Here is a 26,941-nt window from a genome sequence, read left to right on the forward strand (position 1 = left end):
AGGGGGGCTTCAAGCCGGGACGCGTTTCAGGGGTTAAGTCCTGCTGTGCTCCTGCCCAGCTCGGCCTCCTGCTGCCTGCCCCGTCCGGCAGAGGGGCAGGCACCAAAAGCGTTAACAGCACGCGCCCGTTTCCATTTCCTGTGCAGCTTCTCGTTTTCCTTCTGGAGTTAGAGCCCAGATTTTCGGCAGCGCCGATGGCTCCGCTCTGCGCCGCGCTGCTGGCTCGGCTCCTGCTGGGGCAGCTCAGCCTCGTCCCAGCGTGGCTCTCGGGTGAGTACGGGGCAGCGCCGCGGCGGGGGCCACGGACGGGTGTCCCGCTTCCCGGCCCCGCTCGCTGGTTGCTGCCTCTCGGGGGGCCGGGGTGGGTGACCCGGCCACCACAGCAAATCGCTGCCACGTGCACGCCTGCAGAAACAATCCCCGTACGGGGGCTTTCCTCCTCCGAACACCTCTGGGCTCGTGTGGAGCAGCCGCCTGGGGCACGGGGGTCTCCTGACGTGCCCACCGCCTGTTCTGGAGCTCCTTGGCCATTTCCCCCAGCGCTGGGACGTGGCGCTCGGCCCCGGGGACGTGCCCGACGGCGAGGGGTGTGCAAGGAGCCGGGCGCTGTGCTTTGCTGCCCCGGGGGAGCCCGTGTGGAAAGGGAGCCGGAGGCTTTGGGCAGGAGGGACCAAGGGGCGGGAGCCGGGCTCCTGTTGCACGAGTTTCGCACCACTTGAGAGTTTTTCCTGCCTGGAATTCCCCCGTCTCCCGCTGCAGCTCTGGCGCCTGGCATCAATGGCACAGCGGGAAGGAATCTCTCCCCTTGCCCGTTTTGAAGGTGGCTTCCACCGCTCCCGTTTAGTGCTGCTTTCTCCCCCCCATCCTGCACTATTTCTCAGCTAAAGCACTGAGCAAGCTGTGGGCGCTGTGCCTGTGCCGGGCAAGAGGAACAGAGCAAGCTCCCGCCTCCTTCGGGAGCTCAGGCCCTGCTGTGCTGTCGCTGTCCCCAGGTGCGGGTGCCCAGGCAGATCCGAGCTTCCAGCTGCGACAGCCCCAGAAGGAGATGTCGGTGATCGCAGGGGAGACGCTGACCCTGACCTGCACCGTGTCTGCAGGGCGTCCCGTTGGCCCCGTGAAGTGGCTGAAGGGCTGGGGCAGTGGCAATGAGACCATTTATGACCAGAAAGAACCCTCCTCATCCCGCGGGACGAGGGCAGTGAATGGATCCAACACAGACTTCACCATCCTCATCAGGGACGTCCGCCCCGAGGATGCCGGCACCTATTACTGTGTGAAGTTTCGCAAAACGGACACCGGTGATGAGTTGTATCGGTGTGGTGAGGGCACGGTGGTGTCGGTGCAGGGTGAGTGGGGCTCCCAGCCCAGCACGACCCCACTGCGAGCACCCCAGCTTGGCCCCAGCCCTGCCTGCGGCCAGGCCCACGCTGCCCCGCGCCCACCACCCTCTCCCCGCTCCGCCTTGTGTCTTCACAGAGACTTCTCCATTTCCCAGCGTGGAGGTTGCAGCTGCCGTGCTCTTCTTCCTCCTCCTTATCTTTATCCTCTCCTTCTGCGTGTACCACAAGAAGCGGCGGGGTGAGGGGCAGAGCCAGGGTGCAGCCGGGGCACCCGCAGGCGGCTGCTCACCCATCCGTGTCCCGTGCTGTGCAGGGAGCCCCGGGACCCCCAGGTTGGTACCCCCACCTCCTTCCTCTGCACCCTGAAGGCGAGCAAACAGCCTCACCCCCCTGCCTCCTGCTTTCTGCTCCCCCCAGAGCACTAATTTTGCCCAGAAAAGATCCTTCATTCACCGGTGCCTCGCTGCGCTGCATTGCATCCCTTGTGTCCGTGGCCGGCTGGTGTTTTGTGCCCCAGTCCCCGCAGGGTCTGAGGCCAGCCCGGGCACTCAGAGCATGCTGGCCCTCTCCTACACGTCCAGTATGGGTGCCATGCAGCTGTGTGCTGCGGAGTCTAGCTGAAGTTCGGGAGAGAAATCGTGCCCTTCTGTACTGTCCCCGTGTGCTGTCTGCCGTGGGCGCGGTGGGGAGGGCGGCTGGCTGGCCCTCGCTCTAACAGCCCTCCTTTCCCCCAGCAGCGAAGGCCGGGATGCAGAGACCCCGAGGCTGCCCCACCAGGTAGGAGCGAGGTGTGGGTACAGGGCAGAGCACCCAGCCCCGATGCCCCAACGTGGGCGAGCTGCTGGGCACGTGAACATTTGGCCGGGAGCCCCGGGGATGCCGCGGCCCCGGGGCCAGGGCAGGCGCTGGGCGAGCAGCAGCTGCTGCAGGGGGGCTGTGCATCGTGGTGAGGGGCGTCCGTGCGGCTGTGGCATGGCCGTCACAGTAAGAAGCTGCCGTGAGGGTGATTTTTGCAAGCTTCTCTACTGATGGCACTAACCGTTTGCACAGCAGAGCAGCGAGCAGGACAAGGACATCCACTACGCCGACCTGCAGCCCCTGCCCGAGGCACCGCAGCGCAGCCAGAGCCCCGGCGCGGATCGCTCCGAGTACGCCAGCATCAGGGGAGCTGCCAAGTGACGCACGGCCCCGCCGGGGGCTGAGGAGCCGGCGCCGGGGGAGGAAGCAGAGACTTTCCTTAAGGGCACCAGAAAGAAGAAGTGTATCTGTCTGTGTAGCGCAGCTGGCCCAAGCTTGGCATCCGAGCCTCAAAGCTCTCCTAACTCATTCCCATCTCGGTGGCTGTGCCAGGCGGGGGCAGGCTCAGTGCCCGAGCTGCCCTGCCCAGGCTCGCAGAGACCACCCCGGGGGCCAGCAGCCACCTCGAGTGCAGGACCAGGGCTCCGGGCTGAGCATCTCTGCCTTGTGTGAGCCGTGTGGTGCCGACAGCTCCATGAGGACTTCATGCACACCCGTCTCTGCCAGAACAGGCCACTGGAACTTTCTTGGCTCAGCAGATCCATGATTTGTATTAGGTCATCATCGCGCCGAGCCCGTCCTCATTAAAGCCTGCTAAGAGCCGTGCTGCCCAGTCCTGCTGTGTGAGAGTGAGAGCAATGCTCCTGGCCTGCGGGGTCCTGGGAGACCCAGGGCTTCCGCAGCCCCGTGCCCGCTCACCGCTGCCGGCTTTGTGCCGAGCTGCCACCGCCCCAAGCCTCCCCATGGGCAGCTCCCAAGCCCAGCACAAGCCCAGCAGGGTCGGGACGAAACAGAGCAGGCTGGGGGCGAAGAGCAGAACCGCAGCTCTGCTCCGACCTGCGCCCCAAGTGCCCGGCTGCTGGGCGAGGGGCAGGCTGGCCACCTCAACCCCGCAGCCCCAGCACTTGTGACACTCATTCCTCAACCCACTCCTTCCCATTTCTCAGTCATTTTTAACCTCCTGCTTCTGACCATGCGCCGGGAGAAGGAGGACAGGGTGAAGCGAGGCAGGAAGCCGCGTGGCGAGCGCTCCATGGTGCAGCTGCAGCAGCCGGGTGTGCCCTGGCACGGATCCCCCACGCACGGGCACCCCGCCTCAAACGCGTTGGTTAGGGGCTAAACACACTCCTCCCGCGGAGAAATCATCGTTCCTGCCTCTGGCCTGGAGATCTGTTTGCAGTTGCCAGCTTCCAACTTTCTTTATCTGTTGTTCTCTGTGAAATCAAGAAAAAAGAGAACCGAGAGAGGACAGTGCGAAGTGTCTGCAAGCCCGTGTGCACAGGGGAGCCTTATCTGCGCGCAGAGATCCTATCAAGGGGCAAATCGTTGTGGGGGGAGACAAGCCACTTGTGAAATTAATTTGCATGGCTGAGGCAGCATCCCGTGCACCAGGGGACATGCCCCGGGGGCAGTTTGAGGACATTTCTTTCAGGAGCACTGCCGGAGGCACTCAGCACCTAGCACCCTGGGCACGGTGGGGGGATTTTGCCAGGGCTGGCACAGGGCAGGGGTCCGCCACCACCTCCCGAGTGCCGGTGCCCAGCACAGACCCCTCTGCCCAACCCCAGGGGCACTCGGGGCTGTGGCACCGGGTGAGTGGGGAGCAGGGACAAAGCTCTGCGGTCGAGTGGAGCTCACAACAAGGCAGCAGCCAGGACTGCAAGAGCTGCACGGTCCCATGCTCGGGGAGAACCTGCGGCCTCTGCGCGGGGACAGTGCTGAGAGTCACGAAAATGATCGCGAGCAGGAGTATGTAAAACATGTGGGTGAGACTGAAACCGGGGAGAGACCTCGCAGACAAGGGGAAATGAAATCTGAGGGCACTTAGGGCTTTTGAAGCACTGGGCTGGGCCGGGAGGGGGGAAATCCAGTTTGACTCGAGCATATGTAAGGCAGCAAGGAGCACAGCACCGCGGAGCACTGTGCACCTAGGAAAGGCCCAGGTCTGCGGCTTACAGCCCAAGAGAGGGATTTGGTGGTTATTATAGGAAAATCCTTTAAGCCATCGGCCTGGGGTGTGCCGGCAGTGAAAGCACAAACAAGCACCCGAGCGGGGACCCAAGGTAGGACAGCTCTGGGCAGTGCCTCGGGGGTGGCAGAGGAGGGGTCCGGTGATGCTGGCGGTGCCGGGACGTGGGACTTATTGCTCATCCTTCCTCCACCACGGTCCGTGGTGCTGCCAGGTGTCACGTCCTGCTAGGTCACACGCTGGGCGCTGGAGTGAGAAACGCAGGTGCCTGAGAGCTGGCCTGAGAGCTGCAAGGGCTGAAGCAGCTCGGCGGGTGCAGGCGGTGCCGGAGGGCTGGTGCCGGGGCCGAGAGGAGGCGGGTGGCCGGGAGGCAGAGCAGAAATGCTGGCTGGGTGCAGGGTGGGGAGCAGCTCCCCCAGCCCAGGGTTGTGCTGTGCCGCGCTGGGGCGAGGGTGCAGGGGAGGTCGGGGGGGCCTGGCCACGGCCGTGCCACGTGCGTGTGCTTCAGCTGAGGTTGGTGAGCACGGGAGCGCAGTGCAGGGCTGCCTGCAGGGAGGCAGAGCCCAGCAGAGGGGCTGGGGAGAGGCTGCGCCGTGAGGAGGGGTCTGCAGAGCCCCCCCCGCTTGGAGCAGAGGCAGAAAGCAGCAGTCAGGGAAGGGCCGGGGGGTGCTCAGGGGCTGCCCCAGCATCTGCTCCGCTCCCAGCCCTGGGAGCAGGGATGCAGCTCCTGAGGCTGCCGGGCGGCTGCGCGCCTGTGCCGGAGCCAGCGTGGGAGGAACGGGCTGCACCGAAACCAGCGGGGAGCGCGGGCCTGCGGCAGCAAGCACGCAAAGACAGCGATTAGGCTGAGGGAGTGCTGATGAACGAGGACGGTCCAGCATCCAAAGCCACAGGGTGCCCTGCCATCGGGTCCCAGAGATGTCTTGGGGACCCTGCGATGCCATGGGGACCCTGCGGTGCTCTGGGATTGCTGTGCCAGGACACCGATGGGGAGCAGCACCAGGAGCTGGAGGAATGCCTGGGGTACTCTGAGGGGGCTTTGGAAAGGGCAAAAGGATCTCAGGGACAGTTCAAAGGTCCCCAAGAAAAAACACGCGGGTCTCACCACTGCCTGCTGCCTCTCTGGGGCCATGCTGCTGCTGGGAGAGGGCCTGGCAGGCAGGAGCACGGGGATGCTGCACGGCCAGGGCCCTGCGCACACCGATGTCCACAGGGTGTTTTGGGGTGCCAACACTTGCTGGGAAGCAGGAGCTGGCTGCCCCTGCAGCACCCCACCGGGACGTATTTAGCCTTAGCTCCCTTTTGGGGCCAGGCTGAAAGCAGGCAGGTGGGAACGATGCTGAGTGCAGGGCTGGGATCCAGCCCAGGGCTCAGCGCCAGCGATGCCCCAGCTCAGGCTGCCCAGGCGTGCCTTCGTGTGACGCCGCTGCCTGTCCCCACGCACCCGCTGGGCTCTGTTCCTGCCGTCTCAGGGGGCAGGGCAATTCAAAACCCGCCAGCTCTCCATTTATCAGGGCAGCATTTTAATTGGAAAGCGAGGATTGAAGCAGAAGTAAAGCAGTGACACGCTTTTATGCTGTTCCTGATTTATTTCGTGTCTTACTTATTGAATCTTATTCCCCAGTTTCATGGTTATTGTGGATTTTTATTAAAGGGGATAAACAGGGCTGGGATTTGGGGTTGTCATAGGAACCGCTTCCGTGCCGCAGCCTCAGTGCCAGCTTCATCCTTCCCCCCAGTTTCCTGATGCGGTGGGGGCTCAGCTCTCTCCGGCACACCAGATATTTTTCCAGCCCCTAAGCTCAGCCTCGGCCATGGGGACATCAGCGGGACCCCAGGGCTGCGAGCTGAGCAGAAGCGAAGTGGGTGTCCTGAGGATGCTGCTCGTCCCTGTGGATTCTCCGGTGTCTGACAGGAGGCTGTGCCATTGCAGCTATCGCTGCTGGGAACCTCCCTGCCCTACCTGGTCGCAGTTTTGTGACATCCCTGGGGACAGCAAGGGGCAGGCTGGGGACTGCCCTTCCGGCCGTTCTCCATCTTTCCTGCCACAGGCACGAGGGGACAGAGAGTGAAAACGAAAGCTGTCAAACCCATTTAAATCCAGCAATGGAGGAAATCCTTCACACCCAGCGCTCGTTTAGCCTGGTGCTGCTTCGCCGTAGGATGTCGTTGAGGCCACAAAGCTGGCAAGGATTACGGAGGGATTTCCAGGGCCGTGGGACAAACAGGAACATCCAGTGCTGAAGGAAGACTCGCTTTGTGCTCTCGGCATCTGACGGGCCGCTGCTCAGGGACCGCTGCCAGCCAGAGCCGGCACGGGGAGCGCAGCCCCTGCATGGGGCCGGTGCCCATGAGGGCGGCAGGGTGGGCAGGGGGCATCCCACCGGCTCCAGTGGTGCCCCTCGTGTCAGATCAGGTGAAGGTGGCACACTGCGGTGGTCCTTGCCCCCCCAGCACCCCCACATGCATTGTGCCCCAAAGGAGCCGCGCACAGGGGCTCGGCTCAGCTCAGCCTCTTGGGGATGCTCTGGTGGGGCTGCAGCACTGTGAACAGGATTTATGCAAGGAAAAGATCCCGGGGCTGCTGCTTAGACTGGGGAGATGCTTTTGGGTCACCCACGGTGAGGGCAGGGTGAGGGGAGGACCCCAGGCTCCAGCTCCTCCCGGCACAGAGCGACCTTAAAGCTTGGCCGCGCTTGGCCACGGCCGCGGTGCTGGCAGCGCCCCGAGCCCAGCACAAGTGCCCCTCTCAGGAGAAGTGCAAGGGGAAGAAAAAAATATTTAGAGAGGCAGGAGAGCTGCGGGAGGCAGCCAAGGCACAGACTGAAAGCGCTTTCTCAGTGGCAGCGGCCACCCTGGCCTGGCTGCTCTTGGCTGTGGATGTGCCCGGGGGTGCTGCCAGCCCCCAGGGGCCGTGCCGGCGCCGGCAGCTCCTGGCACGGTGCGGGTGGATGAGCCCGGCGGTGTCTGGGCCCAGGAATGCACCCGGAGCCCCGTGGGCAGGATGCGGCCCCGCAGGGCCCTCGGTGGGGAGCACGGCCCTGCTGGGGCTGGGGGCGTGGGGCGGGCGGCGCGGCGGGGTAAGCAACGCGCCCTGTAAAATAATTGCTTCTGACAGATCCGTTTCTTCCACGAGGCTCGGGCTTAATTTTATAATGGTATCAGTAACCATGGCAACGTGTAAAAATAACGTCTCCCCGAGCAAGGCGAATTCCCCGTAAACATCGCCCGTTTCCAGGAGCAAGGGGAGCGCGGACGGGGGACTCCTGGCCCTGGGGCTGGCACAGCCTCGCCTGGCCGCCACCACCACCACCGTGCTCCCATGGGTGGCAGCACCCCAGGGCCCACCGGTGCTCATGGCTCTGCTCCGGCCACGCCAGCACCCGGCCTCCCTCCGCCTTCACCCCAGCGCCCAGCTGCTGGGACAGGTTCAGTGTTTGGGTGAGGATTCACTCGCTGACTAATTAACGGTGTTAACTGCTTACACCTCTTGATGATGATTTCATTTGCTAATCCTTCGGGCTACCCGGAGCTCACAGCGGCTAATTGGGTGGATGTCATTAACGCTCGCGGTCAGGAGCGGCTGCTGAAGGGCTGCGCTGCGATAAGCACTGGAGCGTTTTGTTGGTGCTGGACGCAAGTGGATTTCGCTCCCCAGGACGGAGCTCGGTGCCCTGGTGCTGGTGAGGTCCCTCCTGCCCCCACGGCAGGGTGAGGGCCCAAAGGTGCTGAGCGGGGCGAGGGCCCAAAGGTGCTGAGCGGGGCGAGGGCCCAAAGGTTCTGAGCAGGGCGAGGGCCCAAAGGTGCTGAGCAGGGTGAGGGCCCAAAGGTGCTGAGCAGGCCGGACCACGCAAGGCCCAGACCCCGCATTACCACCGGGCCAGGGTTTGCATCCACAGCCCTGTCCTGGAGCTGTCATGGCTGCATGTGCACACATGCTTTACACACGCACACACACACGTGCAATGCACACGCACAGCACGCACAGAACGGGCTCCCCACACACCTGCGCCCCCTCTGCAGCCCTCAGCTGGTGCTGACCCTCAGCTTGGAGGTCTCAGGCCACCAGCACTAAAAGATAACCCCAGGCCATGTTTCCTAGCCCTGTTGGACATCTCACAGGCCCTCTCACCCCCTGATGCCTCTCTGCGGCTCTGGCTGTGCTCCTGCCCTCAGCCCCGCTGCCCTGTCGTGTGCCTCGGTGCTGAGCTCTGGGCAGGATGGCGGTGCTGTGCAGCTCCCACTGGCAGCTCCTGCCTCGGACCCACAGGACCAGTGCAGCCACCAGGAGCACGGGTGGGCTTGCAGAGCTGGAATTGATCCTGGCGCTTTTGGTTGCCCTTTGGCTTCGAAACAACAACAAAAATTAAAAAGAAGAAAAAAAAAGAAGACAAAGCAATCCAAAATGCTTGCAGCAGCACGGATGTGCCCGATCTCTCTGGGGCCAAAGCAAACAGCCCCAAGCTCCGGCACACGGCCCCTGAGCTGCGAGGCTGCTGCGGGGGCAGCGACCGCGGGGACATTGGCCGTGGGGACATCGACCACGGGGCCACCGGTGCCAGGTCTGGTGGCGGTGCTGGCAGTGCCAGGGGCTGGTCAAGCACCAGCAGGGGGTGCAAGCAGGGGCAGCCCCGCTCAGGGCTGGGCCCAGCTGTTTTGGGCAGGCACAACGCCATCCATCCCAGCTGCGGAGTGGTTTCCATCTCCACCACGATGCGGTGGATGTGGCGGGCTCACAAATAACCTCCGAGCAAGCTCCGTTATCTCTTGGCACCCTTCTAACAGCACCCAGTAACACGCCAGGGGGTCACAGCGGGCCTCCAGCCCCCACCAGCTCCCCAGCACAGCCTGCCATGGGGCCGGAGCTGCCCCCCTAAACCTCCACCAGCACAAATCCCCCGCCAAGCCCAGCTTCGAGTCCTGCAGCAGTCCCGGCACCTCCAGTGAGAGCTCTGACGAGCAGGAAGCGATGGGCCGAGATAGCCTAACGTGATAAATCCCCCAGCGTTAGCATTTTTATTTTCGTCTGCAGCTGCTGCGGGACTTTGTCAGGCAGCCCGGCCAGCAACGAGTTACAGCAGCCGTGCCTGGGAGCGCGCTGAGCATTATCTGCTATTGCAGCCCTGGATGCGCTTTCATGATAACAATTTGCAATCAACAAAGAACTTTGAGAGGATACAGAAACAAAAAAGGCAGAAGAAAATCAAGATAATATTGCTCCTCCCTCGGCCAGATCCTCACCCTGTCGCAGATATTGTGCCGCCAAAGGGCGACCAAGGTCTTCTCCAGCATCATTCCAAGGGGCAGTGGGCTCAAGGACCCCCAATGTCCCCACAGGCACCCCATCTGCACCCCGTCCTCCCATCTGCAGCACCCAGGAGCCTTCGGCCTCAGGGCTGCCCCCCTCTGCCATCCCCAGGGGGTCGCAGGGCCGAGCAGCCCTGGATGCAGACAACCCCCCCACCATCTTTCTATGCCCACCGTGGATGTCCCCCGTTACCCCTGAGCTTTGCAGCCGAGGGGTGAAGGATTGGGCCCCCCCTGTGCCCTCCCGGTGAGCTGCCCTGGCTTCACGGGGTGCAGGCAGGGCTCTGTGGGATCGCAGCACCCACAGCCGGCGAGCAAAACTTCCTCCAGAGCAAGGGGCAGGATCCTGCCCGCAACTGAGCACGACCGAGGGCTCACGGCAGCCAACCAGGCAGCGAGTGCCGGCCCTGCCAGGTCCCTCCCCGCCGCCTGCAGCCTGTTTTTCCCACCGTGTCAGCATTTCCACCCCGAACCCTGTGTCCCTCTGTCCAGCTCCCAGCCCTATCGCCTCCAGGTCCGGCCGGGGCAGGCTGCCAGGCCAGGCACAGGATATAAAACCACCTTTCCTGCTGTGACACAGCCTGGCAGGAATTCCCCGTAGGAAACGTGCAGGGCTGCGTTAAGGACGCCCGGTGGAGTTACCCTGCTCTAGCACCCACTGGGTGCTGCTGCAGAGCCAGAGCATCCCATGGGGACTGCATTGCCTGAGAATGGGTGAGCCATGGCACGGCACTGGGGCACGGGAGCACTGCTCCCCCTGCTCGCAGCCAGCAGTGGGGATGATCCGTCACTGCTCCGCATGGGGTGAGGGTGAACAAACCCCACAAACGCTCTCAGAGCATTGCTCCCAGCGCCGGCATCCCTCCCTCCCTCTTCCTCCCCACGCAGAGAGCAGCACGAATCAATCAGAGTTAAACTGGTCCATAAATGTCATTTTATGGGCTTCAAGGGCACCACCTGATCCTGGCAGAGCGCTCGAGCACCACTACAATTAAGTGGGCTGTGATGAGAAACGTGCCCCTGCCCCGCTGGGCTGCGAGAGCGCTCACCACCGGCACCACTGGCACCGCCACGGCCCCTCGGCGCAGGGAGCTCGGGCGAGCGGCTGCGATGTCCCAGCTGAGCCCTAAATCACGCCATAAAAGCCTGACCAAAGCAATAGCAGTTCCTGTGAGGCCCCCAAGCTGTATTTTGGGCACAGCTGGACTCTTGGCACCGTGTCGGGAGGAAGCCACCCCTGGCCTGCCGTCCTCCGGCCACCGCAGCTGCTCCCGGGGCCCTGACGAGGCACCTGCAGCTCATTGCCCCCGGCATAAAGGGGGTGCCTGGGGGCTCTCTTCTCCCTTTTGCAGTGGTGTGGTGCTGGTGGTGGGTGCTGCAGCAGGAGCGTGCGGTGAGCAGGCAGGTATGGTGCCCTCTCGTCCCTTATATGATGTTTGTGGGGCCGGGGTGCTCCCCTACCACTTCTGCTGCCTTTGTCCCTTCCCTGTGGTCCAGCTCAGCTGGGTCTGTGTCCGTGCTGCTCCCTGCAAGCAGGCTGAAGGTCGCTTCTTTCCACCCCTGTGTTAGCATATTGCTCGTTAGAAGTTAACATCAGATAAACTAATTTAAGCTCTTTCTGTACTGGATGTCTTGGACTAAGTTGGCATGGTACCTAATGAAGCTGAAGCTCCATTTGTTGTGCTGGAAGCCCTAAATATCAGCGGTGTAATTGGAGCTACCTACTTTAGAAGCCATTTGTGTGTTTTTCTCCGAGCTGGAAGCCCTGGGAGGGTGCTGGATCCGAAGCTCAGGGGGTGGTGGGGGGAGGCAGGCGGTCTGCAGGACGTGCGCCCCCGCCTTGTGAGCTGGAAGGGGCTCGACTTTTGGGGCTGGAGCTGGAGGACAGCGGGGCTGAGCCTGCTGCAGGGTGGCTGAGCACCTCGCTGTGCTGCAGGAGCATGAGACAGTGTCGTGACATGGTCGGGTGGTCGTAGAGCTGGCGTGGGCTGGGATGTGATGGGGCAGGGGGTCCCCGCAAAACTGAGCGCCTTGTTGGGGGGAGCCGTGTGTGCGTTATCGGTGGCTGTCACCTGCCTGGGGACAGCTGTGAGCCCACACCCTACTGCTGGATGTTTGCTCGAGGTGTTTCTAATGGTCTGCTGCCACCTTCATCATCAGTGAAGCAAGGCTCTCTGCCAGGTCCGTGTTTCCCACTGGAGGGTGGGAACTAAAACCTCTCCCATCCCAGTCACTTTTGAATTCCCCTCCAGCCAGGCGAGCTGCTGTGGTGCAGACAGGGCAGAGGGGATCAGGCAGGCTGCCGATGAGGGGATGAAAGCGCCTGGGTGAAACCAGTGCTGCAAGACCTTTGTCTGGGACTGCCCCAGTGAGGCTGCAACTGCCCTGTTGGGTGCTGCTGGGCTCTGGTTCAAGGATCTGCCCCAAACCCTCCCCGTGAGGTGCTGCCGCCCAGTGCCGCGAAGCCCCCAGAAGAGCACGGACCCCCGAAAAGCCCTGCTGAAACCCTTCCCCAGCCCTCCACCCAGCTCCAAAATGGGATGCAGGAGCAGGGGCTTTGCCTGGAGGCACGCAGGCGCTGCGGGTGCTCGCGTGGGTGCTGGAGCAGACGGAGCCGCGCGTGACGGCGTCGTGCCTCCGAAACGCCGCGCTCCTGCTCCTCTCCCCTCGCTGCGGGGCGGGGGCTGCTCGCCCGGGGCGGCTCCTTCCAGGCCCCCCAGCACTGAGCGAAGGGGCCGTGGGCAGGAGGGGGGGCAGCGCAGCCTGCCCATATGCTCCCTAATGGGGAGCACTAGCAGCTCTTCCCAGGAAGCTCGCGCTGCGCCATCTGCTCTGCCTTGGTACCTTCTTCTCGCAGAGCTTTTTTTAAGCCCTAACTTTCCTTCCCCAGCGCTCCGTGGTGGCGGCTGCTTGCGCGCGGGCTGTCTGCACTCTGCAGTCGCCTCCCAACAGGTTGTCTGAACCCTCGGTGCTGAGCGGGAGAACAGCCCAGCCAGGCTGAAACCCATCAGGCCTCCAGGAGCTGGGCTGCTGTTTAAAAATAATCAGGGAAGCACAAAAGGGCTGCGGTGTGTCCCGCCAGCACCTTCCCCATGCTGAGTGCCCGCTTGCCCAAGGGTGCCTGCTCCAAGACGCGGGCCGGGAGGGATGCGTGGTGCCGCAGGGTTTCCACAAACCGCAGCTAACCCTGTGTCCTCTCCCCACGCAAAGCAATTATTTATCCCCACGCCTCGCTGCCTGTGCAGCAAGCCAAGGGCCAAACCAAATGGCTCCTCCGGGCCCTTGCTGCTTGCTCACGTGCTCGCCAGATGTGGGAAGGGGAAATAAAAGCAGCAGCTGCCCTGGGCTCTTGGGGACAGCAGTGGCCACGTGTTATTTCTCCTGGGCTCCCTGGGAATTGGAGCGCAGCCCCCAGCTGCTCCGGGGGGGGGGGGGGGGGTCCCTGGGGGTGCAGTGCAGCCACCCTGGGGTCTGTCCAGGCTCCCGATCGAGTGAGTTAAATTAGGGCTGGATGCAACACGTGGGCGTAGCTGTACCCGGCAGGGCCGACGGGGAGGCTCGCAGTGACAGGGACGAGAACGCGCCTGGGCTGAGACGTGCGCAGATTGACGGTGCCAAGTCACTTAAGCTGTCTTTGCTGTTTGTTTATGTGAAGCTCTAAATAAAGCCGACAGCCCCAGCGGCTGCCGGGGAAGGAGGCAGGAGCTGGTGCCTGTAGTGGTCCCGGCACAGCCCCGGCTGCTGCCCTCGGGTCGAGCCTGATGTGGGAGAGCCCTTGGCTGTGATGGGTGCTGCTGGCGGTGCCGCGGTGTGGGTGGGTGCTGCTGCGGTGCTGGGGCTGGGTGCTGCTGCTCAGCTCCTGTCTGCAGTGCTCGTACCTGTCCCGGGGGGACCGAGGTGGTTTCAGGACCTGCTGCGGCTCCTGCTTGGAGCCGCCGGTGTCGTGTGTGGCTGCCCAGGGTGCTGGGGACCGAGCTGGTCCCTGGCCTTGCCGAAGTGCCCACGGGTGCTGGGAGAAGCTGCGGCAGGAGCAGGCTGTGGAGGACGTGTCCTTGTGCCTCCCCTGGGAGGGATTCTGTGTCTGGGAGAAGCAGGGAGCTGCAGGGCGGTGCGGGGACACGCATCCTGGGGACGCTCATGTCCAGGCGCCCTCTTCCTTTGCTCCCTCCCTCGTCTCCATTTTTCCCATCGCTGCTGCTCCGTCCTCTGGCTCCCATCCCCTCCCCATCAGCTGGGCTCATCCTGCTCAGCCCCTTGCCCCGCCGAGGGGACGTGGGGGGGCTGTCGCCCTGTTCCCAGGAGCCCTGAAGCAGGGATGGGTGCAGGCATCTCCGGCAGGGTCCCCATCCTGACCCCAATGCGCCTGAGCTCCACGTGGCACCTCCGGACACCCACTCGTGCACCTGCAGCGGGTCCTGTGCAGCCCTTTGGGAAACCCCAGGCCCCTCGTGCAGCCCCCACGGGCTTTCCCCCCAATTCTGCTGGGGGCTGCGTGTTGGGGGGGGGCTCCAGCCACCGATCCCCGGTCCTGGACGAGCACCCCCGGTGCTGCCCGCGCACCCTGGCCGGGGGGGGGGGGGCGCTCCGGACAAGCCCGGGGGCTCCGGGGGGGGGGGCCGGATCCTTCCGCAGCCCACCTTAAGAGGGCGGCGTGCGGCCGGGCTGCCCCCCGCAACTTCTCCGGGAGCCAGGCGGGGCCGGGCTGCTCGGAGCCCCCCCCCCCCCCCCCGCCACCGGGGCCGGCCCCAGTCCCGGTGCCAAGCAACGGAGGCGGCGCCGCGGCGGGGCAGGGGCGGAACGGGCACGGCACGGCACGGCTCGGAGCGGCTCGGCACGGAACGGCACGGCCCGGGGCCGCCCCGCGCCCGGGGGGGGAAGGGGGGGGGGGGCTCGGCCAGGTCGGTGCCCGTGGCTTGGGGGGGGGGGGGGGGAGGTTGGGGTTACCGGGGGGGGGCTGCGTGGGTGCGAGCCGGCTGTGCGCCTGCAGCAACGGGGGGGGGGTATGGGGGGGGGGGGGGTGCACGGCCATCCTTCCTCATTTTGGGGTTGAGAAGTGCAATTTCCTTCTCCATCTGCAATTCTGCATTTTAAAGGGGGGGGGGGAAAAAAAGGAAGAAAAAAAAAAAAAACACGTGCACACACAAAAAAAACCAACCAAAGCCAAGCCCCGGGGCGCTCTCTGAAGCCTTCTGGTGTCTGTTCCCCCAGGAAGAGCCCGGCCATGGAGCTCCTGCCCCGCCGCCCCGCCTGGCCGCTGACCTGCCTGGTGCTGCTCAGCCTGCGCGCGTGGCCAGGTAAGGTGCTCAGCCTGCGCCCTGCTCCCTTCCCCGGCGTCCTCCCGGGTGCTGCTGCGCCGTGCTGCCTGCTGCCTTCCCCTCGGTCCTCGGCCTTTCCCTCTGCGGCCCCGCCATGCGCTCCCCGCGCCGGCTTTGACCTTTCCGTTGGGTGACCTAGAGCGCGCCGATGGCTCCTCCGCGAGCAAACTCGCAGGGAGACGGTGGTCGGTTCCCCTTCCCGGGCAGATGCGGGGAGCAGGCAGGGCCGGGAAGAGGCATGTTGTTCCCACCCATTTGCCAGCACCCTCTGCCAGCCGTGGGAGAGGCAAATCTCGGCGAGCAGCCGGCGCCGCCGCTCCCAGGCCGCCCCGAGCGGCAGAGGAGCACGGCAGAGGTGATGGGGAGGCTCCGCTGAGGGCTGCTGGCTCGCCCTACGAGGAGCTCGTTTTCCATGCTGCCCCCCCCCCGTGACTGCGTGCAGCTCCTGCTGCGCTCTGCCTGAGTGTTGAGCACCAGGGCGGCAGGATTGCACCGTGTCGGGCGCCCCACACCTCCCAGCCCTCCTGCCTGGGCCACCTCCGGGTGCCCTCGGGCTCCTGCCGCCTGCCGGGGGTGCCTCAGCCCTCCCCAGGGCTCACAGCTCTGCCAGTCCCTGGGAGAAGCTCGGGGTTGCAGCATGGGAAGGGCCAGCAGAGCAGGGCTCGCGCCTCTCCCTGGCTGTTTCCCTTCCCTCATGCGGGTGGGAAGTTTCTTGTCCTGCCAGAAGGAAGCCCTGTGGTGGATGCTGCTTTCAAGGATGTTTCATTTCTAGAATATTTAATTTCAGTGCCGTTCATCTCGAGCGACGCTGCTGAGGAGTCGCTCTCCTGGCCTGGTGTTTTCTGCACCTCTGGAGAGGAACAGGGCGTTTTATGCGGACCTCGTGGGGCAAAAGCAATGCGCCGTGTTCGGGAGCATCTCCCCAGTGGGGGCGTTTTGCCTGCTCCGTCCAAATTTTGCACCCCTCAGCTGGAGCCCCCTGTGAATTGCCCACCTCCAGCTCGGCTGAAATGCCTCAGTGCTGTGCGGGGGGAGCTCCCCAGGGCCCGTCGGAGACGTTTGCTGTCAGAGCTTCGCTTCGGCAGAGAGTTGAGTGCAAACTTGAACAGAAAGCAAATGCTTTCGACACAACACTGCTTGTTTTCTCAATTGTCGGATCGCAACTGAGGAGTGTTGGCCCTAAGCTGGAAACTCCTGGTTGCGGAAAGCCAGCGAGGCTTTGGCTGTGAGCTCCGCTCCAGTGAACCGCTGCGATTTCCTGCCACAAATGAATGGCTCAAGAAAAGCTGTCGAGCTTAATCAAATGTTACCCCGGAGGGAGAACCCCTTTTTCCAAGCCAGTGGTAGGAAAAAAACCTGTCCTGGCCTCCTGACAGGGCAAAAAGTGCTGGGTTGCCAGCTGGTGAGAGCGGTGATTTGTGTGAATGGTTTTGGGTGCATGCAAATCTCTTTCCACGTGGGTTTGGTGGAGACGCTGCAGGGAACTGTCCTGCCCCCGTGGTCAAACCGAGCCTGAACTCGAGGAGCTGGCACAGGCTCCTGCTGCTGCAGGAAGCCATCGCCGAGCAAAGGGGAAAAGGGATGATGCTGCAGGATGCCTTTCTGTAGGGCAGAGGGGAGCAAAATGCTGGAAAGCCCAACTGCAAAGTCCCCTTGCGAAACCTCAGCTGCACGCAACCCTTCTGTGCAGGCTCTGCTCAACGAAGGGCTTCGGCGGCGCTTCCTGGAGGCTCCTCCAAGGAGGAAATCTGTTCGGTCGCGGGGCTCTGGCTTGAAATCTGAATTTCTCTTAACGCTGTAGGAGGGAAGCTCACAAGAGATGGCTGTGCGTGATCCGAGGCTTCCTCTGATGTCATTATGTAAAATATAGCCCTACTACAGCCCTCCCCGAGCCCGTCTGGGATCTGCGCGGCGCTGGGTGACTATCTCGGTCTCTTTTCTTGTCTTCCCCCAAACTGCAGCTTCCAGGCTCTTTTTATAGCCGGCACCTGTTATTTTCCCCAGCAGCCTCCCTGCTGCAGGTGAAATTCCAGGAGGATTATTTTGGGGTGCCTCTGCCCATCAGTGCGTGGTGCCCGGATGCCGGCGGCCAGCTGCACGGTGCCTCTCGGCGCGCGGCCCTCCCCTCGCCATCCCAAAACTCCTTACCCGGCGCCTTCTGAAGAAAATCTATTTTTACCAGGACTCATTCGAGCGCTCTCGCTTGAATTAAACCCTGGCCTCTTACAATCTGTTCGGTATCAAATACTTAAAAAGGTGGAGTTAGAGGAAAATGTGTCACTGAGATGGAAAACTTTTACTGCAGCAGGAGAGCGAGGGATTGTTGTGCTCTCGATTGAAATCAAATAAAGGACGAGGGCTCCAGGAGCCCAGGCAGCACGGTGCCTGTGCTTCTGCCCCTCTCCTTGGGCCTGCAAAAAACCCTTTCCTAATTCAGGAGTTTAGGACGGAGCAGGTGACAAGGGCAGGGCACCTGAACTCCCCTCGACCTTGGTGGCAAGAGGGGAGGGCTGCGCTCCCTCTCCAGGAGGTTTGGGATCTGGCTTGTCTGTCTTCTAAGAAAAGAGCTTTATCGGGTGGCACTGCGGGATGTGGCGGGTAGGAAGCAGGCTTTGCTGAGCTGCTGCTCGTTGTGGAGCAAAACACGGTGGGAAGAAGTAAGGGCACGGGGTGGCACGTGCTGCGAGCGGGTACCTGCTGGGAGAGGGCTGAGCTCGGCTCCGGAACGAGGAAGGAGAGAGCTGAAAATCTGAAATCTCGTACGTCGTGCGAGGGCAAGCTGCCCTCAGGGGGAGGGAGAGAAGGAGCCTCGGTGGAAACTTTGCATTTTTGAACTTGCATGTTCTGGGGTTTTCAATCAACTTCCCCTTTGTGATTTCCCATCACAGGGGGGTGGGGTCATGGCTTTGTGGGGTGCTGCTGATGTTGGGAACTGTTTGTGCCTGGCCAGGGGCTGTGGGGCAGGGGACGTGGGGTAGGGGATGTGGGGAAGCCTGCACGGCGCCTCGAGGGGCTGCCGGGGGCTCCCAGCATCTCGTTAGGGCGGCGTGGTGGTATTAACACGACGTATCATGGCTGAAGCTCATGTATAATAAATCTCCTGCGAATCCTGAATGTGGTGATCCGAGCAGCGCCAGCCGAGCGGAGCTGCGTGAAAATCTCTAAATTAGCATAGTGCCTTACAACAGAACTCATGGGGGAAAAATAGCCAAAAAGCCTCATCTCAGTCCTACCGGAGGGGCTATTTGGAGCCATGAAACGTTTTATGTAATGACCAAGACCGAAAGCTGGCAGCACAGAGCTCCGTGCTCCCTGGCTGCTCTCGGGTGCCGGGGCCAGCAGCAGCCCCTCGCCTCGCTGCCCAGCGAGGAGGCAGAACCGAGAGATGCGCTCTGCAGCTGAGCGATGCCTGTGCCCCAACCCCGCTCTGAAACCCCTCTCAGACCCCAAAGCGGGCGTTCTTCCCCCGCCGCCTTCCTCCCCTCCGGGCACGGCGCGTGCCTCGCCGAGAGCTCGACAGATGGAGAGAGGGAGGATGCAGAGGGAGCGCGTGGCTCCGCGCGGGCTGTGCTGGTCCCCTAGAGCTGGGCAGCTCCTGCAGCGCACGGGGCCCTCCGAGTGCTGATGAGGATGGGGAAGCCCTGCCCCACTGCTCAGCTGCTTTTAGGCAGGATTGCAGCGGGGAGCAGTGAGCGAAGCGTTTGTCACGCGGTGCAGAGGGGCCCCAGCTCCGGTCCCCACTTCCCACAGCCGCCCACGGGTGCCCGGCCCTCGCTGCATTGCAGCGCCCCGTGCTGATGAGCCATGGGGCAACGTGGGCGTCGTTGGCCAGATTGGGCAGGGAGCAGATAGCAGCACGCGTCCTGGAGCGAGGCGGCTGCCCTGGGTCTGCAAAGGGGCCGGGGGTTTGTGCTGGGGGTGGCGGTCCCTGTCCCTGTCTGTGCTCCGTCCCTGCTCCATGTGAGGCAGGTGACGCTTTCCAACTTCTGTGCATTGCTCAGCTGCTCTTGGGAGAAGCTCGGGAGAAGCTGCACCAGGACAGGCAGCTGTGCTGAGTATTGGCCCTCCCTGGGGACAGGGTCTCTGCTCTGAGGCTGCTCCCCCACCTCCCCCAGCCACGCATCACCCCAAAATCTCAGGCTCTGCTTGCAGAAGCCCAGACTGTTGTGCTCAGGCAGGAAATGGAGGCTCAGCCTGAACGGCGCGCTCAGGTGTGACACAAACCTCTTTTCCACCTTTCCACGTCTGTCTTTTGGCACAAGCTTGTTTTGGCATCGCGTGCTGCTACCACGCTAGCCTTGCTGTGGCTCTGAAGGGAAATGCTGGGGCCTGAAGCTTTTGGCGGTGAGTATCAGCCTGTGTAGGGCTGCAGCAAGCTGCTGCCCCGGCCAGAAAGCCTCAAAGCTGAGATCTCTGTGCCTGTAGAGCTCGCGGTCCCGGCACCTCCGGCCAGACAGAGTGATGGTGCAGAGAGTGAGAACATCTGTGGCTGCATCAGCGGGGCCGGAGGTCAGGAGGGATCAGCAGCTGCCGAAACCCCGTCCCCTCGCGGCGTGGGAGCAGCTCTGGCCTGGAGGGGTCAGAGCAGCTCCTTCCACAGTGGTTCTTCTGGGAGCTTTTGTCTGTTCCTGTGGCTCGGCATGGAGCCGCCTCCGAGTGGGAGCGGGGTGCGTGGGGCTGTGGGGTGCGTGGGCAGCCTCGTGGGAGCCCCTGCCCTGGGACTTTCTGGTTTGAGAGAGTTTGGGTTGCAGCTGCGCCCCAACGGAGCTGACGAGCAGGCTGGGCTGGTTGCACCACAGCTCGTACAAAGTCCTTTCCGGAGGCCCGTGGCCTTCATCCCTATGCTGCCAGTGCTGGCAGCTGCAGCAGGAGCTACCTGCCCAAGCCTGGCAGCCTTCGCGCAGCCGTGGCACCGCTCCTGCGCGCTGCTCACCAGCCCCAGGGTTACGGCGTGGTCAGCAGCGTCCCGGCTGTCGCTTATCGGCAGGGGAATTCAGGCAGTGCTCCCACCTCTGCGCTGCTTAAAAACCTTCCTTCAGGCACTCGTTCAGTTGCAGTAACTGTAGCAGTACGACAAGTGTTGCCGAAATTAATACGTGGAGGAGCCGCGACGGCTACGGGGGCTCTGCCTGCGGTGCTGCGGCTCCTTCGCCCAGCGGGGAGCAGGGGTATGGCCAGCTCCTGCGGGGCTGAGCCGTGCCTGCTGCAGTTACTGCCCGGCAGTGGGGAGAGCAGAGCTTCTGCCCTTCTCCTGGAGACCTGGGGGATTTTGCCCTGCCGAGGGTGTGTGCGGGAAGGGGCACGTGGCCGGGCACGGCGACACTGCGCGGGGTCCGCTGCGTCAGGGCGCTGCGGTGCGGAGCCGCTTCGAAGGCGACGGGTTTCCTCTGCCGGTGACGAGGAGGAACAGCGTCTGCCTCAGGGGCACGGGCTTCAGCTAATAGCTGGGCTCTGCTGGGGCGAGTCGGGGCTGGAATTCAGTGCACGCGGAGGAGATGTTCAGTGCAGAATGTGGTGGTAGATCCCCATCCGCGAGGGGAGATCGCTGCTTAGCATTTGGCATTGCGTGCCCTTGTTCCCTCTTGGCTGATGGCAGCGAGGCGCGCCAGGAGGGGGAGGCAGCGGGGCTCGGCGTTTGGGTTGTGCAGAGCGTGACACGCGTTCGTGCAGCTGGGCTCTGGTCGGCTCCTCAGCTGAGATCTGCATGGTGCCCGCTCCCGGCCCTCTGTCCCGCTGCCTTGGGGTGCCGATGCAGAGCTGCCCGCGAGTCCTGTGCCGTGGGGACAGGCACAGAGCCTGGGCAGCACTGGGCTGCCAGCTGCTGGCGGGGGACAGGGACTGGGCTGGGAGCCACGGGGCCGTTTCTGCAGTTCGGAGGGACCTAACGGAGTTTGGTTTGTCCCCAGGTGCGGGTGCCCAGGTGGATCAGGGCTTTGAGCTGCGACAGCCCCAGAAGGAAATGTCGGTGATCGCAGGGGAGACGCTGACCCTGACCTGCACTGTGACTGAAGGGCGTCCCGTTGGCCCCGTGAGGTGGCTGAAGGGCTGGGGCAGTGGCAATGAGACCATTTATGATCAAAAAGAACCCTCCTCATCCCGCGGGACGAGGGCAGTGAATGGCTCCAACACAGACTTCACCATCCTCATCAGGGACATCCGCCCCGAGGATGCCGGCACCTATTACTGTGTGAAGTTTCGCAAAACGGACACCGGTGAAGAGTTGTATCGGCATGGCGAGGGCACGGTGGTGTCGGTGCAGGGTGAGTGGGGCTCTGGTGCAGCTCCCAGCAGGAGCCAGCCCTGCCGGGTCAGCCCCCATCCCGTCCCGTGGGCTCTGCTCTGGGGCGAGCGGGGCCGAGGCAGGGGCTCAGGAGCTGGCCCAAGGAGAGGGGGGCCGGGGAGGGGGCAGAGCCTGGCTGATGGACCCGCGCTTCTCCCACAGCCAGACCCTCCAACCCGACTGTGTCTGGGCCCAGCCGCCGAGTGGAGCCGGGGAAGACGGCGTCCTTCACCTGCAAGACCGGGGGGTTCTTCCCCAGTGACATCCATGTGAAGTGGTTCAAGGACAGGGCCCCGATTCAGGCTCAGCCGATCCTCATCACCCCTGGGCCATCGAACTTCACCTACAACATGTCCAGCACCGTGAACTTGACGCTGCAGAAGGACGACATCCGCTCAGAGCTCACCTGCGAGGTGCGGCATGCCACGCTGACGGCCCCGCTGAACAGGAGTTACCATCTGAGCCACATCCTGCGAGGTGAGGGCTCAGTGGGGACCGGTGCTCACGGCCCCGGGGCTGGGACAGGGCCCCCACGGGCACGGGGCTGAGGGACGCCGGCTCCAGCCGCTGCTTCTCTTCCCAGTTCCCCCCAGCGTGCTCGTGGCTCAGTTTCCGGACCCCGTGGGGCTGAACAAGACGGTGAACTTCACCTGCGACGTGCAGGGGTTCTACCCGGGAAGCGTGACCGTGACCTGGCTGGAGAATGGGACGGAGATGAACACGGGGAGCCCCCCCCGGCCGACGGAAACCCCCGAGGGCTTGTTCGAGCTGAGGAGCACGGTGGCAGTGCAAGCCGTGCAGGAGAAGAACGGCTCCGTGTTCACCTGCTGGGTAGTGCACGAGGGCCAGGACCCCATCGGCAGCAGGGCCACGCTGCGTGTCGCTGCCTCATACCAGAAGGAATCCAACTCCCCCAACCCAAACGGTGCGTGAGAGCCAGTGCGATGTGGCCCCTGAGGGGAAGGGTGTGGGATGTCACCCCCCTGGGAGAGCTCGAAGTCCCACCAGAATACGGTCCAAGGACATGAGGTCTTTGTGTCCTTGGGGGGATGCTGCTGGGAACCCAAATGTCCTTACTGCTTAGAGCATCTCTGCAATGACCCCGGCTGCAGGGGCCCGTGTTGCTACCATTGCCTTTGGGCCCATGGTGATATTTTTGACCTGTGGTTCACGTTTTAGGCAGTTCGCTCTTCATCTACGTTGCGGTGGGAGTGGTCTGCACTGTGCTGGCACTGCTGGTGGTTGCAATTCTCTACCTCATCCGGGCAAAGCAGAGCAAGGGTAAGGAAACCAAGTGCGTGGCAGGGAAGCAGCTGCCTCCAGCCCCTTCTTCTCGAGCATCAGAGCTTTGATGCTGAAATTCACGGCTGCAGGGCTGCAGCTCCTGCAGAAAGGGGAGGACAGAGCAGAACTCTCAGGGTGTTTGCAGGCTGCAGGGAAACCTCTGCCTGATGCAGAATCAAATGTGCTCATTACTCCTTGTGCCAAAACACCTGATGCCACCCCCTATCTCCTGCTCTCCACCAGGAAAAGTCCTGCACCAAATGAAGTCAAACTTCTGAAAAATGCAGCCACTTGTCTCTAGGAAAATGTGCATCTGCTCTTCATTTTTTTTTTTTTTTTTTGGTGCATGTGGGCTAGCATTCTTTGGGAAGTGGGGTTTACTTTGTTTCCTGAACTATTTCTTTCCTAACCTATTTCTCTTCTGGCAGGTAAAAGCTCGCCATCTGCTAGGTAAGTGCAGATCTCCCCTCACTGAGTCACCTGCAGGTGCGCTGAGCTGGATGCCTCCAGCCGCAGATGGGATGCGATGGGTTCAGGACAGCCCCCAGTGGTGCTTCCCTGGCACCTCTGCAGGTGCTGGGGGCACACCGTGTGCTGGGGCAAGGGTTGGGGGGACAGAGGGGTGCCCACAAAAGCTCAGAGTGAAAGGGAAGGTCGCCGCTGCCACTGGCTGCTCTGGGTGCTGTTCTGCTACTGCTGCTCACGTGGTGATCTGGTACCCAAATGCTTGGCTCTTGGTGAGGCTGAACAAGCTGACGGGGGCCAGGTCAGCAGCCTGCAGAGGTGTAGCTGGCATGAAGGTGACCAGCATGTGAGCAAATGCTCACTGGTGAGAACGCATCCTGACGGGTGCTGCTGCGAGGACCTTGTTTTGCATCTGCTCCATCACTAGAGAAGAGGCAACGGGGTGCTCGGTCGGTCTGACCTGTCTCCTTTCCTCTTTCAGGTTACATGAGCCAGAGAAGAGCAGCGGAACAACCACCCAGGTGTGTCCTGTACCTGTGGGACCTGGGGAGGGGCGAGCAGCCGGGAGCCAGCAGATGTGGGAGCGTAGGGTGGTGATGGTGGTTCCTGTGTGAAGCTTCTCAGGATCTCCCATGTGAAGCGCCTCACTGTCTCCACGCTGTGGCCAAAGAGGGAGAGGGAGGAGAAGCTGCCCTGGGGATGGATACTCACTTCCCAGCATCTCTTCTGCCTTTGCCTCCTCTCGTCCTCCTCCCAGGAAAGTCTGGGTTATGATGACTGGAACCAGCTGTGCGGTAGCAAAGGAGGCTCTTTGTGGAGGAGTTTTGCGTTTGATGACGTGGTTGGGTGCGATGTCGTGATCAGCAGCAATCTGTCTGTCCCACCCAGCCTGTGCTGGCTCCCATGTGGGCAGCGTGCAGCTGGTGTCACTGGACAGGTTGGGGGCTGCTGCGTGCAGCCCCGATCAGGATGGAGGAGATGGGGATGGCAGCAGCAGGGGACCCCACGGGAGACACCTCTGCAAGGCCCGGTGGTGGCTCTTGGCTCCTGCTGGCTCTGAGCCGTGTCAGTGGCCACTAGTTTGAAGACACGGTGTGGAGTGTGAATGCTGCAAGATTGTCCCAGCTGGCTGCTGGCATAGCTCCTGCTGCATGAGCAGAGGCTGAGCTGTCCCAGGGCAAGCAGTAGTGGGACTGACTCGGTGGTGGGTGGGGTGGGCACGGGGGGTCCTTGCTTGTGCTCAAAAGAAAACCTTTTGGTATCTCACGCAGGAGTCTGACCCCAACAACCTGACCTACGCTGACCTGAACTTCACCAAAGAGAAGAAGAACATCCAGCGGATCATCGAGGTGAGCCAGCAGTCGGAGTACGCCTGCATCCAGAGCAGCCAGGCACCCGCCAGCAACGACAACCTCACCTATGCAGACCTGGACATGGTGCACCTCAGCAAGGCGCCCCGGCGGCCCGCCCCGTGCCCCGAGGAGACCACCTCTGAGTATGCCAGTGTCCAGATCCAGCAGCAGTGAGCGGGGCTGCACTGGCTGGGGCTCGTGGGGTCCAGGTCCTCCCTGGGGGAGCTTTCTTGGCAGCACCGATTGCTACGGTACCTGCGGTTTGGGATGGAAGTGCAGCCTTTGGTACTGTGGCTGCTCCTGGGGGCTGACTTCTGTCCGCAGAGACTTGATTTTTGGGGCAGCGTGGGGACTCCTTGCCTATGGGACTCCCCCTTGGCCGAGAGGGCCCCTGAGCTGTGGTGCGTTGGGTTTGCTTGCAAAACCCAAGGATGCATTGCTGGAGAGTGCTGCAGCTCATCAGGAAACCCTGGCCAGGCTGGGGGGGGGACCAGGACAGTGCCTCCGAGCCAGATGCTGTGGGGATGCTGCTGCCACAGCTTCCCGCAGCTGGGGCCCCCATGCTGCCTTTGGGGGCTCTCCTGCCTGGAAAAACTCTGGCTTTAAAGGAAGGACCTGAGCCTCTCTCTTCCCAAGTGTCTCTTCTGCGGGCTCTCACACCACGGCCACCGAGGCTGGGGAGGTGTGCGAGGTGTGTGAGGCGAGCCATGGCTGTGCTGGCTTTCCCATATTACGCTGTCCAGGACACAGCGGACGGGGCAGTGCAGTTCCCCAGCACCGAGCATCTTCCTCCTCCTCCTCCTCTTCCTCGGCACAGCCTTGCCCTGCTCCAGGACCGAGCCGTGCTGCCCCGGGCCTGTACAAAGCGTGCAGCTCCCTCTGCAGCCACGCAGCCCCGGCCGGGCTTCGGGGCCGCAGCAAGGCCCCGCTCCCACGGGGCACAGTTCCCCCAGGCGATGTTTAACATGTTTTGACTGTTTGACATGTAACTCTTAATTTTTAGAGCTTAAAACCCAATGTTTCTTGTGTTGTACGTGGGTGTACTGCTGTGTATGTAGCACTAGAATAAGATGTGCAAAATTAAGAACGAGGCCTACGTTAAAAAAAAAAAAACAAAACACCCTAAACCCTGTAGAGCTTGAGCGTCTCACATGCCCCCTTCCACCCCCAAGCTTGGCTGGGGGGCCAGGCCAGCTCCCTGCAGCCAGGGACAGGGGGGGACACGTGTCTTTGTATCCCCCCCACCCCAGGACACATGGGGCCATCCCCCCATGTTGGCCCCCACAGTACCCCTGTGGCCTCCCAGCACGGGGCCCATGTGGGGCCTTGGGGAGCCTCGACGCTGCTTTGGGATCTGTGTGACTGCTTGTACTGACCACGACTTGTTTTTCTTTTTGCTTGCGAGATATTTTTATAATAAAAGTGAAAAGTCCTGCGCCGCTCCTGCGTAGCAGCAGGTCTCTGTGCTTGGGGGGGTCACCATGTCCCCTTCCGGGGGGCACATGGTGGGCTGGGGGCCAGTGGGCCTGCCATGGGGGGAGAGGCCTCATCCAGCACTGTGAACGGAAGAGGAGAGGAGCCTGGGGTCAGGGTGCTCAGTGCCTGAGCCCTGGGCACCATGAGGAGGGTGCAGCTCTGCATGTGGCCCCCCAACATCTTTAGGTGCTCTCCAGCCCCAGGAGGGGATGTGGACATGGAGCAGCCCCAGCTGGGTGTGGGATGTTTCTGTGCTGTGGGTGAGCTTCTGCCATGGGGCCTTTCCCCCCCCCAGAGTTTGGGGGCTTGGCTGGTGCTGGTGTATCTTGCTTGGAACAGGGGCTGAGGCAATGGAGATGTTCAAAAGGGTGTTTGCTGCCTGGCTTTGGCTTTCCTGGCACGGAGCTGCTGCCAGCGGGGTCATGCTGTCCTGGAAGCACAAGCAGCAAGGGGAGGGCTTGGCACAGCCTGGGCAGCTGCTGGGCTTCTCAGGCAGGGCACGGCTCCAGGGGCAGAAGCAGTGGGGTTTGGGGGCACCCACAGTGCGTGGAGTACGCCAGGCATCAAAGCTGGCACTCGTGGCCCCCCTGGTTTGGGGTGCACGATCGCCTTGTGCCGAGGGCCGGATCCACATGGAGGAAGCAGACGCTCGGCACCGGGCACGACTTCGTTGGCATCTGCCTTTTATTGGCTGCGGGGGGAGCAGGGGGCCGGGGAAGCAGGTCTGACCCTGCTCCCGGGTGAGCGAACCGCGAGGGTGTTCTCGGAACGGGGAAGGTGATGGGGCTGGGCGGGTGCTGGGATGAGCGGGACGCAACGAGCAGCTCCAGGAGGGGACAGGGGTGCTCGGCCAAGCACAGCAGCCTGCCCCAGTGGCAGGGATGTGGTGTGAGCCCTGCCCAGCTGCCTCTCCCCATGGCTGGTGGAAGCCCCCGTGGGACCTGCTGGTTGCACAGGCCATATCCCAGCCTGCAGGGCCTGATCCTTCTCCGGCTCATCCTTCCCAGGCCTCAGGAGCTGTTGCCCTCTGCGTCAGCTGTGATGGTTTCCAGACCCTGCTGCGCTTCTGCAGCCACAGGAGGGCAGGGGATGCATCCCCTATGGATTTGCCCCCGCACTACCTGGGGAGCACGGGG

General features: G+C 62.8%; 1 protein-coding gene across 2 annotated transcripts; it reads left to right on the forward strand.

Annotated features, from left to right (window-relative positions):
- Positions 1 to 116: 116 nt before the first annotated feature.
- LOC118258353 (tyrosine-protein phosphatase non-receptor type substrate 1-like) lies at positions 117 to 25,566 on the forward strand. 2 transcript variants are annotated; one of them, XM_035567102.2, is made up of 8 exons: positions 117 to 270; positions 993 to 1,346; positions 21,391 to 21,705; positions 21,812 to 22,153; positions 22,408 to 22,509; positions 22,941 to 22,962; positions 23,459 to 23,498; positions 24,249 to 25,566. In XM_035567102.2, the coding sequence occupies exons 1-8, from the start codon at positions 195 to 197 to the stop codon at positions 24,501 to 24,503; spliced, it is 1,506 nt and encodes a 501-aa protein (XP_035422995.1). In that variant the 5' UTR covers positions 117 to 194; the 3' UTR covers positions 24,504 to 25,566. The 2 variants fall into 2 exon arrangements, with proteins under 2 accessions (XP_035422995.1, XP_035422996.1); XM_035567103.2 differs by lacking the exons at positions 117 to 270; positions 993 to 1,346 and adding exons at positions 14,844 to 14,927; positions 20,855 to 21,208.
- Positions 25,567 to 26,941: the final 1,375 nt, after the last annotated feature.

The sequence above is a fragment of the Cygnus atratus genome, chromosome 16 (assembly GCF_013377495.2).
Source record: "Cygnus atratus isolate AKBS03 ecotype Queensland, Australia chromosome 16, CAtr_DNAZoo_HiC_assembly, whole genome shotgun sequence".
In the NCBI taxonomy this organism is placed as follows: domain Eukaryota; kingdom Metazoa; phylum Chordata; class Aves; order Anseriformes; family Anatidae; genus Cygnus; species Cygnus atratus.